At 36.3% G+C, this 16,822-nt stretch overlaps 1 protein-coding gene across 1 annotated transcript; it reads right to left on the reverse strand.

Moving 5' to 3' along the window:
• Positions 1-8,958: 8,958 nt before the first annotated feature.
• LOC101673144 (olfactory receptor 13C3) lies at positions 8,959-9,991 on the reverse strand. The gene has a single exon (XM_004747893.3). It carries the CDS (start codon positions 9,910-9,912, stop codon positions 8,959-8,961), a length of 954 nt encoding a protein of 317 aa, XP_004747950.2. The 5' UTR covers positions 9,913-9,991.
• Positions 9,992-16,822: the final 6,831 nt, after the last annotated feature.

Below are 16,822 nucleotides of genomic sequence, written 5' to 3' on the forward strand. Positions count from 1 at the left end.
GCCATCAAAAGAAATGAAATCTTGCCATTTGCGACAACATGGATGGAACTAGAGTGTGTCATGCTTAGTGAAATAAGTCAAGCAGAGAAAGACAACTATCATATGATCTCCCTGATATGAGGAAGTGGTGATGCAACATGGGGGCATAAGTGGGTAGGAGAAGAATCAATGAAACAAGATGGGATTGGGAGGGAGACAAACCATAAGTGACTCTTAATCTCACAAAACAAACTGAGGGTTGCTGGGGGGGAGGGGGTTTGGGAGAAGGGGGTGGGATTATGGACATTGGGGAGGGTATGTACTTTGGTGAGTGCTGTGAAGTGTGTAAACCTGGTGATTCACAGACCTGTACCCCTGGAGCTAATAATATATGTTTATTAAAAAAATTTAAAAATTATTTTTAAAAAATTATCCCCTTTGCAGATGATATGATCTTATATCTGAAAATCCTGAAAACAGAATGCCCGGGTGGCTCACTGGGTTAAGCCTCTGCCTTCGGCTCAGGTCATGATCTCAGGGTGCTGGGATCAAGTCCTGCATAGGGCTCTCTGCTTGGCAGTGAGCCTGCTTCCTCCTCCTCTCTCTCTCTCTGCCTGCCTCTCTGCCTACTTGTGATCTCTCTCTGTCAAATAAATAAATAAAATCTTTTTAAAAATCCTAAAAAATCACCAAAACAAACAAACAAATAAACAAAAAAAAAACTTTTAGAACTAATTCAGGAAAGTTCCAGGATACCATTTAACAAAATGAAAGGTCTGTACATTGGAAATAATAAGACATTGGTGAAAATTTTTAAAAAGAAATTTAAAATTTTTCATTAAAAAAATTCAAAAAGACACAAATAAATGAAAAAATATCCTGTGTTCATGGGTTAAAATATCCATACTACACAAAGCAATCTATAGATTCCATGCAATGTCTATGAAAATTCCAATTTTTTTCATAGCAATAAGAAAAACAATCCAAAATTTATAGGAACCCCAAAGGACTCAATAGCCAAAGCAATCTTTAGAAAGAAAAACAAAGTTAGAGGTACTCTGATTTCAAATGCTACTATAAAGCTTTAGTAATCAAAACAGTATTGTAGTAGCATAAAAACAGAAGCATAGATAATGTAACAGAATAAGTAGCTCAGAAATAAACCCAGGTATGTGCAGTAAACTAAGTTTTGACATGAGTAACAAGAATACTCAATGAGAAAAGGATAGTCTCTTTAATAAATGGTGTTGGGGAAACTGGATAACTACATGCAAACAATGAAGTAGACTCAAATAGCCATACATAAATATTAATTTGAAATGGATTAAAGGCCTATATGTAATATCTGAAACTATAAAACTCCTAAAACTTAAGGGAAAAGCTACTTGACATTGATTTTTGCAATTTTTTTATATACAACACCAAAAGCACCAGCAACAAATGCAAATAAATAAGTGGGTCTATATTAAATAAAAACCTCTGCATAGCAAAAAATCCATCAAAAAATTGAAAAGGCAATCTATGGAAAGACGGAAAAAATTTGCAAACCATATACGTGGTAAGAGGTTAATATTCAAAACCCATAAGAAGAAACTCATAACACTCCATAACAAAAAGGGGTGAGGGGCAAAGGAACTGAATAGAAATTATTCCAAGGAAGACATTACAATGGTCAACAGGTACAGGAAAGGTGCTCAATATCAGCAATCATCAAGGAAATGCAAATCAAAACCACAATGAGATAGTTCCTTATATTTGTTAGAATGGCTATTATCAAAGGACAAATGATAACAAGTGTTGGTGAGAGGGCACTCTTGAACAGTGTTGGTAGGAATGTAAATCAGCATAGCATTTATGGTAAACAGTATGCATGCTCCTCAGAAAATTAAAAATACCTTATGATTCCATAGTTTGGCTATTGTGGACATTGCTGCTATAAACATTCGGGTGCACGTGCCCCTTCGGATCACTACGTTTGTATCTTTAGGGTAAATACCCAGTAGTGCAATTGCTGGGTCATAGGGCAGTTCTATTTTCAACATTTTGAGGAACCTCCATGCTGTTTTCCAGAGTGGCTGCACCAGCTTGCATTCCCACCAACAGTGTAGGAGGGTTCCCCTTTCTCCGCATCCTCGCCAGCATGCTGTGAAGTGTGTAAACCTGGTGATTCACAGACCTGTACCCCTGGGGATAAAAATATATGTTTATAAAAAATAAAAAATTAAAAAAAAAACCTTATGATTCATCAACCTCACTTCTGGATATACATCCAAAAGAAATGAAATCAGTATCTCAAAGAGATATCTGCACTCTCATGTTCACTGAAGCATTATTTACAATGGGAAAGATAAGGAAATAATCTAAGTGTCTGTTGATGTACCAATGGACACACAATGGAATATTATATAGCCATAAAAGAGAAGGAAATCTTGCCATTTGTGATAATATGAGCAAAACTGGCAGATATTATGCTAAGTAAAATAAGTCAGACACAGAAAGTCAAATATTGCAGGATCTCACTTAACATGTGAAATCTTCAAAAAATAACAATAGGGGCACCTGGGTGGCTCAGCAGGTTAAAGCCTCTGCCTTTGGCTCAGGTCATGATCCCAGGGTCCTGGGAACGAGCCCCACATTGGGCTCTCTACTCAGTGGGGAGCCTGCTTCCTCCTCTCTCTCTTCCAGCCTCTCTGTCTACTTGTGATCTCTGTCTTTCAAATAGTTAATAAAATCTTTAAAAAATATTTAAAAAAATAAAAAAAATAAAAAACTGATAGGACCAGGGGCACCTAGGTGGCTCAGTGGGTTAAAGCCTCAGCCTTCAACTCAGGTCATGATCTCAGAGTCCTGGGATTGAGCCCCGCATAGGGCTCTCTGCTCAGCAGGGAGCCTGCTTCCCTTCCTCTCTCTCTGCCTGCCTCTCTGCCTGCTTGTGATCTCTGTCAAATGAATAAACAAAATCTTTAAAAAAAAAAAAAAAAAAAACCTAAAGGACCAGGAAGTGAAATGGTTGTTGACAGGGTTTGGGGTAGTGGGAAAAATGGAAATACACTGGTCAAAAGGTACAAACTTACAGTTATAAGATGAGTAACTTGTGGAGATCTAATGTACAGGATGGCAATTATAGTTAATAACACTCTACTGTATACTTGAAATTTTCTAAGAGAGTAGATCTTAAGTGTTTTCACCACACACACTGAAAGGTGACATTGTGAGGGGATGAATATGTAAATTAACTTGACTATGGTAATCATTTCACAACTTATAAATTAAGTCATCATGGTATATATTATAAAAACTACATTGTAGAACCTAAATATAATATTTTAAATAAAATATCTGCATTCTGAGAAGTAAAAATTTTCTTAAGAAAGATTGATATTTAGGCATGGACATAGACACAAACATGCACATGCACTCACCCACACCAGAAACCATAGCATGTGTACATTGAAGCATAAGTGGAAATACATCCAGGTTGCTTTTATATTATCAGATCATAGAAGTTAAGAGCTGGAAAGCTCTGTAAAAATCATTTAGTAAGATGTCCCCTTCTATAAACAAGGAAACTGGAGTAAAAGTGATGAAGTAATATTCCAATGTCACAAAGTCACTGTTACTATATAATTAGGAAGAAATAAAAATAGTATTTCTCATTCATTAGAGGAATCAGACAATAACAATAATGATATGGTATGAATTTTTACTGATTCTCAGAGAGTAGCTAATGGACTAGCAATATGGTCTGAAAATATAGGCCTTATATGGCTGGATGATAAAGGACTCCTATATAGGGTGATATGTTACAGGACACTTTATGGATTGAAGAAGGATTTTCAAAGTGGGGAAAACCTATGACTACCATAACATTTTCCACATGAATTCATAAAAGAACTAAATACAACAAATGAGTCTTTTTTCTCTTTTTGGAAGTGGCCCCTTGGGGATGTGAGATGAAAGTACATAAAGGCATTCAAGCAATACAACAATGTGTGCAAAAAGTGCATCCTACTATCTCCCTAAGGATCTGGAAATGTACCTAACAATTGTGATGTTTGTAAGCAGAAAAATCTGGAACTAAAAGTCATTACAGGCTACCTACAAAAGGATCCAGGAAGAGGCATATCTGGCAAGTGGATTACATTGGCCCATTACCCTTGTTTCTGGGTAGATAATGAGTCTTGACAGAGAGAGATGCTCATTTATTTGATTTGCATAGCCTGGCAAATAAAGCAAAAACTCCTGCCACTCTTTAAGGTCTAGAGCAAGATTATTACTTTAATTTGAATGTTGGTTATCTAAAGTGAAATTCAAGGAGTTACAAAGCATTAAACATCATATACATTCTTATCCATAAAATGTGGACCAAAGAAAATTGTAATAGACAATTGAAATCCCTGCTTACAATATTGGAAAATAAGAGACTAAAAGGATGGCTTTCAGGACTGAATGAATGTGTGCTAACACTTAATATATGTGGCATTAAAAGAAGACTACCACTGACTATATTTTGAGATATCTGGGGAGGGAGATATGGTGAAAATGGTGGGAGCACTCATAGAAACTTCTTCTATATCTCTAAAAATTTTTCTTTTTCTTTGGTTGACTCTATATTCCTGTGACATGAATTGCATTTATGAGTTCTGGAGAAATGGTCAATTGTTGAACATGACACAGGATAATACATCTAATACTTCCTAAAAGAAAGATAATATAGATGATTCCTTCTTTTATCTCTTTTTAAAAAATGGGATTAATGGGTAAATAACTAGTAGTGCAGTAGCTGGATTGTAGGATAGTTCTATTTTTATGAGGAACCTCCATACTGTTTTCCACAGTGGCTGCATCAGTTTGCATTCCCAATAGGGCAAGAAGTTTCTCCTTTCTCCACATCCTCTGCAAAACCTGTTGTTTCCGATGTTGTGATTTTAGCCATTTTGATAGATGTGAGATAATAACTCATTGTAGTTTTGATTTGTGTTTTCCTGGTGAGCAGTGATGTTGAGCATCCTTTTATGTGTCTATTGGTCACCTGTACATCTTCCTTGGAAAAGTGTCTATTCATGTCGTCTGCCATTCTTTGTTTTGGGGGGTATTGAGTTTTATAAGTTCTCTTTATATTTTGGATACTGACCCTTTACCAGGGTTTGGTCATTTACAAATATTTGTCATTTATGTATTATTTACAGATATCTTCTCCCATTCCATAGGTGGCCATCTAGTTTTGTTGATTGTTTCTTTCACTGTGTAGGAGCTTTTTATTTTGATGTAGTCTCAATAGATCATTTATGCTTTTGTTTCCCATGCCTCAGAAGATATCCACAAAGAAGTTGCTATGGCCGATGTCAAAGAGGTTACTGCATTGTCCTTTAGGATTTTTATGGTTTCAGGTCTCACATTTAGCTCTTTCACCCATTTTGAATTTATTTTTGTGTATGGGGCAAGAAAGTGGCTCAGTTTCATTGTTTTGCATGTTGCTGTCCAGTTTTCCCCACACCATTTGTTGAAGAGACTGTCTTTTTTCCCCTTTGGATACTCTTCATTAATTATTTTTGTCTCTCTCTTACCTGGTTAGTGGGATAAACCTATATGCTTATACTTATCCACCATACGAACAGACTAGAAAAGGGGAATCATTGGCCATGTTTAATTGCTGCTAGCATCATGGGTTCGCCCTATAGATGAATCCAACAGTCCTACCCCAAGGAGGATAACCTGGGTAAAAATAAACAAAAAGTGGAAAGAAGGGAACATAATGGTTGATATAAAGGGAGCCCATGGGAAGCTCTTTGGCATACTCTAAAGTATATTTGGTGGTTAGTATTATAGTATCATGGGGAAATCAATCTTTGGAGTACAAACTACATACTCAAACTCAATAAGCAGTTAATAGCAACATGCTGTATATATAAACAAACACTAACTGAAATGTTCTAAAAGACGGTTGTGCAGTACTGGCCTGGGAGATTCAACTGGAGAAGGCATTGCTCATAGTTTATGTCTTCCAAAAGGTGCAATCTCTATATTTATAAAGTCTCTATATTTATAAATATAAACATAAACCAATTATGTAACTATGTCCAGGATTTGCTTCAAAATAATCTGGAGGAAGAAGATAGATAATGATGAGAGAAGACTGACCACATGTTGGTAATAATTTAAGTCGTATGATTGGTACCTGGGATTTTATTAAATTACTCTTTTTTTTAAATATTTGAAATTGAAATTTTCAGAAGTATGTTTTAAAGAAAAATTAAATATAAATATGCCTATATATAGATAAATAAAGATATAAATATGTATGTGTAAGTATATATATAAACAGAGCTGTAAACATTGGGGGAAACTCTTCTAATGGGATGGGTAATATATTTCTAAGAATAATTTAGCTAGAAATTAGAATAAGTTCATATCATCTGCCCTTTGAATTTCGACTGTTAAAATTTATTCTTTGAAACAATAGGTATTTTACATTAAAAAAAAACTTTAATGGTTCATAGTACATCAAAGTAAAAACATGATAAATTTATAACTACTAATGACTAAGAGAAATATTGAAAGTGATATCTTTGGGAGATGGTAAATAGGCAACATTTTTCTTACATATTTTTAAATTTATTTTACTTATTTTAGAAAGAGAGAAAGCTCGTGTGTGCATGCATGTCCGTGCACAATCAAGCACAGGGAGGGGATGGAGGGGGACAGAAAGCAAGAGTGTGAGAAGCAGACTCCCTGCTGAGTACAGAGCCTGACCTGGGGCTCAGTCTCACAACCCTGAGGTCATGACCTGAGCTGAAATCAAGAGTCTGATACTTGACCAACAGAGCCACCCAGGCACCCCTTTAAACATTTTAAAATAATTTTTTATTTAAAAAATATTTATTAATCAGGAAACCACACACCTAACAATCTCTTTGAAATTTTCTGATTTTCCAGGGAGGACAACTTTATCATCGAATCTATTACCTTTCCAATCATGGATAGACATGATCATTCTTGTTTCTGTCAAAGCCCTATTCAATTCACTTTTATATACCTACGGAATATTTTATTAGGTGAAGAGTTCAACTTTATATAAGCCTGAATATAAGATGCTAACATTCTTTTTTTTTTTTTAATTTATTTGACAGACAGAGATCACAAGTAGGCAGAGAGGCAGGCAGAGAGAGAGGAAGGAGCCAAGCAGAGAGCCCGATGCGGGGCTCGATCCCAGGACCCTGAGATCATGACCTGAGCCGAAAGCACAGCTTTAACCCACTGAGCCACCCAGGTGCCCCAGATGCTAACATTCTTGATGTTACGTGGGAAACAATTAAAAATTAAAGTGCAAAAGAGCTGGTTTAAACAATATAAATAACATTTTTACATGCCTAAAACCTTGTTGTCACATATCTAAAATTAAAGAGACTTAAACAAGAGTCAGATACAAATGCAGGGCTTCTAGTGGGGAGGGAGAAAATTAGTGCCAGAAATTCAAAAGCTATTACCCACAGGGTCTAGGGCATGCCTTTCTGAATAGAACCAAAAGCAGCACTGATGTGATTCAACCCAGAAGAGGGAGCAGCAGCTGGAAGTTTTCTGCAGTGACAACACTTCATTCTTGGTGGGATAGTGGCAAGAAGAGCAGAATTCAGTGACCAGATCATTTAGGTAGAAACTTAAGTCACCCAAGGCAGTGGACTGGCAAAGAATGAAGCCTCTGAGTAGGAGATAGGGAGTTACATTGTGGCTCCAAAACAAAATAAGAAAGAGGAATATTAAGTAGGAAATAAAGTCAAAGCCCAGCTATCACAGTGGGCTAAGAGATGACAGAAAAGATAGATGGCGTGGCCCAAAGATAACCCTTCTCTCAGTAATGGCCTTCTAGACAAGGAATCAATAGAAAAAGAAAAAGAAAAACATGAAAAACTTACTGAAGAGTTTCAAGTCATTGGAAAATGTAAGAACTGATTTTATTTTCCCAGTCATTGTTTTTACCACTCCTTCTGAGCTTGTAAGAACACCCCAGTCAGGTTTGAAACATTTCTGTTTTATCTGGCAGAGAATACTCACCTTCCTCCCACTTCTAGACTAGGTCCTCTGCCAGCTGGCAGCCTCGAGAACCCTGCAGGCCTCCACTCAATCAAGCCAGCAGCCAGGCTCTCTTTGTAGGAATCCAAAACCTTAAAGGACTCTTTTGCAACACCCTCACTTAATTTGACTTGGAAAAAACAATTTTCCATTCTTTCTCAGGGACTATAGAGAAATGCCTCCTGCCACCCATTGTGCACTCTCCATAAGGTAGACAACTTCCTTAATTATTTCTTCCCTGGACCTGAGCTTCTCTTTATATAGGTATGGGGAAAGGCAAACACAGTATGATTTATATTAGCAGATTGACTTTCAGAAGGAGGCTTTAGCTCTCAAAATTACTAGCTTATGGTAAAAGAGATGCTTAGTAGTAACTTTTAGTCCTCAATCTGGAGTCTTAGCTTCAATTCTGAAATTCTAAGACACTGTGAAGTAGCACATTGTTAGATGCTTTCTCCAATTTATTGCAACCTTAAATGACACTGAAACCGGGTTTTATTTCCTTATTACAAGGAAGGTAACTATGGCTTACAAAGAATAGTCTATCCAATCTCATTGACGTGGTGTCAAAGGGCAGATCCTGTACCCTTGCCTACTTCCAAACCTATGTGTGATTATTTTCTATTTTGTGTCCACACAAATCACCAGAAACACTCATCTCAGATATCATCAAGAATGAGATCCTAATAGAATTCACCATACTTGTGAGCTCTAGATCAGCACATTTTGGAAAGTGAGTTGAAAGCGAATTACAGTTCTCAGTAATTCTAGTTGAGGAGGACTAGGGAAGGGGAAGAATAAAAATAGCTCTCCTTAACTATAGTTTCTGCAAAGGTTTTTACTCATTGACCTATGAGTACATCTTTATGCCTATTACACAAAGACATGCACTTTCTGTATAGGAAATACTTACTTAATAGGTTTTCGGTTCAGAAGATATTTTACGGCAGCTTTTACATCCTTGTTCCTCAAGCTATAGATTATAGGATTTAGCATGGGTGTCACTACCCCATAAAACAGGGAAATGAGCTTGTCTGAAGTTTGAAACTTGTCTTCTCCAGGCAATTCTTGAGACTTGGGCTTGGCGTACATGAAGAAGATGGTACCATAAAATATGATCACTACAGTCAGATGTGCTGAGCAGGTGGAAAAGGCTTTGCGTCTCCCTGTGGCTGAGTTCATTCTCAAGATGGTATAAAGGATAAACATATAGGAGAAAAAAATGACCAGCAATGGAAGAACCAGGAATGCCATATTCGATATCACCATGGTGATAATATTGAGGGATATGTCAGCACAAGCTAGCTTAAGGACAGCTAATATTTCACATGTGAAATGATTGATAATATTATTCCCACAGAAAGGCAATCGCATGGCAAGAGATGTTTGTACAATTGAGTTGATACCACCAGAGAGCCATGATACAGAAGCCATTAGTACATACACCACCTTGCTCATGATGATAGGGTATCTCAGAGGGTTACAGATGGCTACATAGCGATCAAAAGCCATCATGCCCAGGAGCAAACACTCTGTGGACCCCATTGCAAACCCAATGAACATCTGTACTGTGCATCCGGAGAAGGAAATGTTCCTTTTCTTTGAAATTAAGCTCACCAAAGTTGAGGGAACAGAGGAGGATGTATAGCAGATGTCCAGGAAAGAGAGGTTGCCCAGGAAGAAGTACATGGGAGTGTGAAGACGGGAGTCAAAGATGCTTGCTATGATCAGAACACCGTTGCCAATCAGAATCACTAGATACATTACTAGAATTAGAACAAAGTAAATAATCTCAAATTTTGGGTAACCAGAGAGTCCCAGAAGAAGAAATTCTGATGTAAATGTCTGATTAATTTTATCCATGTCATCTGCTTTCAGGATGTTAAGCAAAGATCAAAAACAAAATATTCACTGCCAAGAAACAAATGTTACAAATTACCTGAACAATCCATTTTTTAATATGGTGTTATAAGGAGTGTTTGCTTGACGCTATGACATCCAGTCATCTTCAACAACGTGTGTAACTAGGAATCAGTGAAATCGGGAATGACAGGAGTGCTGATGCCCACTGATAATATGCGAAGCTCTACCTGTGACCAGACAAACATACAGAAGTAACCTTTCCTGCTGTTGACATGTTCCTGTGTGTTAAGGTTCCCCAAACTCCTGACTAATTACCAACTATGAGCCTAACTTCCTTTGCACCAGAAAGCAAGCAGTGGAGATGGCAAAGTCTACTCAATAAGGACCAGAAATGGGGTTTAGCAATGACATCATGGTCACCAGTTCACAGCAACTCTCTCTATATCTCTTTCTATGTCTGACATTATATACCTTATGTTAGCCAGTTAATTGTGCATTTTATAGACATTTAATAATAATATTGAATATTGAATAGCATAAAATAAAATTTAATGTCTATTTAAATATAGTTAGTTGTTGATCTGGAATACCAGGCCCCTCTTAGTATTTATGTGACTGTTCCTAGGACTAGACAACTGCAGAGATCAACTCTGCATGAATGTCACAATCTTTGGAGGACATTACATAGTCTCTAACTTATTTTATTCTGTAACTTCACAGTGTATCTTGACTTGTTTAAGTCAACCTAAGAAAACAGTAATACAGTTTAAATATTTACTATGTAATCATAAATGTGAGTGTATGCATCACTGTATGCTTTACAAAATATAATCATTCTTTACATTAGCCCCATTTTTTCTCCAAATATAAGAGATGGAGCTTGTCCAGAGTTAACCAGATAGTAAATAATACAATGAAGCTCAAGGCTCAGATCAAGTCTGTTCACAGGGGAGCCTGGCTAATTCAGCAGATAGAGTATGTGACTTTTGATCTCAGGGTCATGAGTTCAAGCCCCACGCTGGACATAGAGATTCTTAAAAAAAAAAAAAAAAAGTCTGTTTCATAGCTTTACTGGTTTTCATATACATACAAGTCATCCAGGTATCCTGAAAAATTTTAGATTCTGTTTTAGAGTTCAGGGCAGCTCCAGTGATTCTCCATTTCTCCTAAGTCGACAGGTGGTACTTATGCAAAGGTCTTAAAAGCCCTTGAGTAGCAAGGGTTTAATCTACACTGACTTGACAGAATATCCAGATTTTTCTGATCTAAACTGATTTTCTTTTGCCTTATTATGGATTGGAATGCCAATCCTTTTGTGTTTTACAGAAAGCTTCAAATTCGTATCATGTTGTTATAGTCTCTTAAGAAAAAATTATTAAAAGACATTTTTTGAAAAAAAAGCAGTTTAAACTTGTGCCAGACTACTATAATAACTTTAGAATATTACTAACAGCCTACCTTAAACCTAGTAGGTTGGATAGCCAACCTACTATCCAAGCACAGTAAGGATAAACTAAAGAATAATGTAAAGTGTCTGCCATAACAAAGCCCAAAATTCAGTTAGGGATATAGGAAAAGCACACATGAAAACATATCATACATATAATTACATTATGGAGTTGAGTGAAAATTGTCAATTTTCCCATAAGGAAGAAGTTTACAAGAAATAAATCATGCAAGGGAGAAGTTGGGAAGTGTTTCAGACTTGGGCCAGATCTGGAAACATGGGAATTAGAAAAGTTTGGAAGAAAAGAGGGGAAGTGGGGTACCCCAAAAGTGAGAAGTTGAGTCAAAGTTAGGAGTAAATAGAGCACAACATTTTTGGACAAGGAAGTTTCTGTGGAGGGGTGGTGGCAAGCACACCTGAAAAGAAAAGCATAGAAGGTACACAGAGAGTCTCTAAGGTTGGGCAGAGAACTTGCCATTTCTTTTGGTAAGGAAAGGGTCCATCATTACAAAGCAAAGAGCATGGGTTGAGGGCTTAGAACCTCTGGTAATAGTACTCTCCAAAAATTGCCACCATACTATGATTTTATGAGAGTTTTTATCAGAAATGTAACACAGAATTAAGGTATGTAGATTAATGGGATTGTCACTAATTACCAACTTGATGTGAAAACTGATCTTTCCAAAGTCACCACCAGATTTGACATGGGGCAAAATCACAAATTTAGGCTTCCCATGGGCTAAGAGTGTTGAGAATTCCAGCAGAGCCACTCTTGCCCCGGTCTACCACTTCGTTTGTCATGGGACAGTAGTTGGGAAAATTACTGTAGAACAGGTATTTCTTAGAGCCAGCAATCCAATTCAACAAAAGTCCAGCTCAAACAAATTCTCAGTACATAAAAATTTTAGTTAAGAATACACAATAGAAATATTTCAACTCTGAAGAGAAAGACAAGGGGATATAAAAATCTCAATTTTAGGGTGCCTGCGTGGCTCAGTTGGTTGTGCCTGCCTTCAGCTCAGGTCACAATCTCTGGGTCTTAGGATGGAGCCCCACAATCCCTCTCTCTCTGCCCACCACTCCCCTGCTTGGATGCGTGCTCTCTCTCTGTCAGACAAATAAATAAATCTTTAAAAAATAAAAAATAATAAAATCTCAATTTTAGAGTTGAAAAAATAGCCGTAAAGAGATTGTTAATTTTCTTTTTTTTTTTCAGCTTCAGTCCAGAACATAAAGGGGGAAAGAAAGAGGAAGGGGAGAGGAAGAAAGATCTTCATTTCACTTATGTAGCCAACTCTTATTTCAGGATCCTATGTGCCTTGAAATTGGTTCAGTTGGAATAATGAGCAGAGGAATGATCCAAAGCCCATTATCTTTACATTATTAACATGACTAACCGGAATCATTAAAATTGCATAGAAATTATAAACAGAAGGGGATGCTTAGCAAAAACTAGAAATATTGGGGTCACAAAAATTGACTATATTCATTCAACAGTGCCCAGAGAGATGGGTCAATTATTCTATACTACTTCTTATAATAAATCAAAATTCTCCCAAGATCAGAAATTGGTCAGAGGATGCACTGGATAAGGGACATGAACACTCTAATCAACCTAGTCACTAATGCAAAAAAGAAGAAAACAGCAACATACTGCATTACTAGGCTACATGGAGATGTTCCAAGTAGGACCCAAAGGTCCAGGCCTGGAAAGCCTGTTGGCCTCCTGTTCCAGACAACTTCCAGACAACGCATCTGAGGCCACCTAACCTGCCTCTCCCAGTCTTTCCCTCCTGGGCAGGAAACCCCTCACTAATTAAAACCCTTCTTGAGCCAGGCTTGTCTTGCTGAAGACAAGCTCAAGTAGCTTGTCTTGCTACATCTGCTCCCAGCTCTCTTTAAACTGGTTATCTTGTTATATTGTGAGATAAAAAGAGACACAGGAGAAGGACCTTGTCTGTCTAGGTCATCCCTCTAACACCTAAACCTAACACAGTGGCTGCACATAATAGATGGGGGGGGGATTGACTTAATACATAAAGGCTGACTTCCTAAACTCTTAAGCAATTACCCTATGTAGTATTTGTGGCTTAAGGATCAGGAAAACTTCAATATGTCATATTTAATTTGCAGCAGGTCTTAATTTTTTTAAAGTATCTTTCAAGAAGTACCAGCAAGCTGCCATATTACACAGATAATTAACAGTTCATACACTATAAGTATAGAGGATCACCTAATATTCGTTGAAATATATATATACGACATGGGTTTAGCATGGGGGGAAAAGTGCCTCAAACTAAAATAAAAGTCTTTGATTTGAGGTTCTCTGCTCCTAATTTATAGCCTCAGTCATCTCATTTGTAAAATAGTGATAAAAATACTTGCTCTACTCTTCTTGCTAGGATATTATCAGGAAAAGAGATAGCATAAGGAAATTGCTTTAAGGATTAATAGACATTATACAAATAATAGTGAAATACTATAAAAAATAATGATTTACCGCTGTATTTTATTGACAATAAATTGGTATCCGTATTGTACCAGATTATTAACATTACAAATTCATATTAATAATAGCTTTAAATATAGATTGAAAGAGTGTCTTGGTATTAAAGACTCACCTATATACTGATAAATTATTTCTACATCCTAGAAGACCCAGTTACTTTCTTCTTAGTATTCATGTCAGCATTCTGATTCAACAAACAATGCCTGATTCCACAGATATGGAAGAGTAAATATTTATTATGCAACAGTTGTTGTAATTGTTCCCCTATTCCCAGAGCAATTTAAAGTTGGAATGATAGATCTGTGGAATGGAGAAAATTCTTGGAGTGTTAGGGACAGTGTCTCAAAGACCCAATTAAGAGTGGTTCTGGGAATAAACTGTGATTGAACCACAGCTCAAAAATGAAATGACATTCTCCTACTCATGTAACTTTTGGAAGCAGGGGGAAATATTAATAAAATTAACCTTATGAGATGTGAGTTTTTTAGTTCAAAAATATGCTCACCAAAGGAGAGTTAATTCAATGTAAGAAATTAGTTATTCAAATGATAATTACCAAAATGAAATACTGAAGTTGAAAAGTCACCTAGATATCATAAATGAAATAAAACATATTTTCTGTAAATTAAGAATATTATCATTTAATTTGTTTGCTTACTTTATATACATTCTTTTGGACTAGTTAATTTCATGCAGGATGCCTTTGCCAAACTTTTTTGGAATTAAAAGAAGTACAGATAAAAATACAAATAAATAAATCCATAGGCCAAAAGTTAATTCATATTTAAGGCCACAAAAAAAAAGTCTAGAACAGATAGTTTGGGGCATGAATTCTGATAGGTAGATAACATATTAATGAAGTAAAATGTTTTAAGAACATCTATTGACGTATACTGTATATATTAACATTGAGTTTTGGTAAAGTTATCCTTTAGAAATATAGAAGAAATAAAGACTTTCCTAGAAAAACAAAAGCTAAGGAAACAGTTCATTACCACTAGACCCACCTTACAAGAAATCTTGAAAGTTCTTCAAGCCAAAATGAAAGAACACTAATTAGTAATATGAAAACATATTAAAAATATACAATATACTAGTAAAGATAAATACATAGTCACACCAGTCAGAATGGCTGAATTAACAGGTCAGGAAAGAACAGATGTTGGTGAGGATGAAGAGAAAGGGGAAACCTCTTACACTGGTGGTGAGAATACAGCTGGTATAGCCACTCAGGAAAACAATATGAAGTTTCCTCAAAAATTTCATAATAGAGCTACCCTATGACCCAGCAATTGCACTAGGTATTTACCCCAAAGATACAATTGTAGTGATCCAAAGGGGCACTTGGACCCTAATGCAGCAATGTCCACAATAGCCAAAGTATGGAAAGAGCCCAGATGTCCATTGATAGATGAATAGATAAAGAAGATGTGGGGGTGCATGTGTGTGTGATGGAATGCTACTCAGCTATCAAAAAGATGAAATCTTACCATTTGCAATGACATGGGAGAACTAGAGGGTATTATGCTAAGTAAAATAAGTCAATCCAAAGGACAATTATACGATTTTGCTCATATGCGGAATTTAAGAAACAAAACAGAGGATCATAGGGGAAGGGAGGGCAAAATAAAATAAGACAAAATCAGAGAGCAAGACTAACCATAAGAGCTCTTAACTATAAGAAACAAACTGAGGGTTGCTGGAGAGGGAGGAGGTGGGGTAACTAGGTGATGGGCATTAAGGAAGGCACATGATGTAATGAGCCCTGGGTATTCTATACAACCGATGAATCACTGTAACTCTAACTCTGAATCTCATAATACACTATATGCTGATTAACTGAATTTAAATAAAATAAAAGATCAACTCATCAAGAAAATGTAACAACTGTAAATATACATGCACTCAACATCACAGCACCAAAATATATTATTTAAATACTAACAAATCTAAAGGGAGAAATAAACAATAACACAATAATAAGAGACTTTAATACCCCACTTTCAGCAATGGAGGGATTATCCAGACAAGAAATCAATACATTTGATTTGAGCCATAGTTTCAACCAAATGGACTTAACAAACATATATAGAACAGTCCATCTAAGAGCATTCTTCTCAAATGCACACAGAATATTCTCCAGGATAAATCATATGAGAGGCCACAAAACAAGTTTTAGAATATTTAAGAGGATTGAAGTCATACCAAGTATCTTTTCTGAGCACAATGGTATGAAACTAGAAATCAACAACAGGAAAGCTAGATAATTTACACACCTGGAAACTGAACAGCACACTCATGAGCAACAAAGGGGTCAAGAAAAAGCTTTTAAAAAATATATCTTTAGGCAAATGAAAATGGAAAATACCCCATGCCAAAATCTATGGGATGCTAAAAAAAAGTTATTAGAAGGAAGATTACAGTAATAAATGTATATATTAAGAAAAAAAGAAAGGATTGCCAGGGTGGCTCAGTTGGTTAAGTGTTCAACTCTTAATTTTGGCTCAGGTCATGAGATCAAGTCCCATTTCAGGCTCCATGCTGAGCAAAGGAGTTTGCTTAAGATTCTCTCTCTCCCTCTTCCTCTGTCCCTCCCCCCACCCCAACTTGTGTGTGCTCTCAAATACATATATACATACATACATTAAAATTTTTAAAAAGAAAACAGAAAGGTTTCAAATAACCTAACTTTACATCTCAAGAAACTAGAAAAAGAAGAACAAACTAAGCCCAGAGTTAGACATAGGAAGAAAGTAACAAAGATCAGAGAAGAAATAAATTAGAGACCAGAAAAAACAAAACAAAACAATAAAAAGACCAATGAAATCATAAAACTCCTAGAAGAAAACACAGGGGAAAAGTTCCTTGACAATAGTCTATTGACACTAAAAGCACAAGCAACAAAAGTAAAAATCACAAGTGGGACTACATCAAACTAAAAAGCTTCTGCACAA

The sequence above is a fragment of the Mustela putorius genome, unplaced genomic scaffold (assembly GCF_011764305.1).
Source record: "Mustela putorius furo isolate JIRA1106 unplaced genomic scaffold, ASM1176430v1.1 tig00000580_pilon_pilon_pilon, whole genome shotgun sequence".
Taxonomy (NCBI): domain Eukaryota; kingdom Metazoa; phylum Chordata; class Mammalia; order Carnivora; family Mustelidae; genus Mustela; species Mustela putorius.

What these genes read in the sequence shown, in the direction of transcription:
- LOC101673144 (XM_004747893.3), bottom strand. Translation starts at nt 9,912, where the DNA reads ATGGATAAAATTAATCAGACATTTACATCAGAATTTCTTCTTCTGGGA.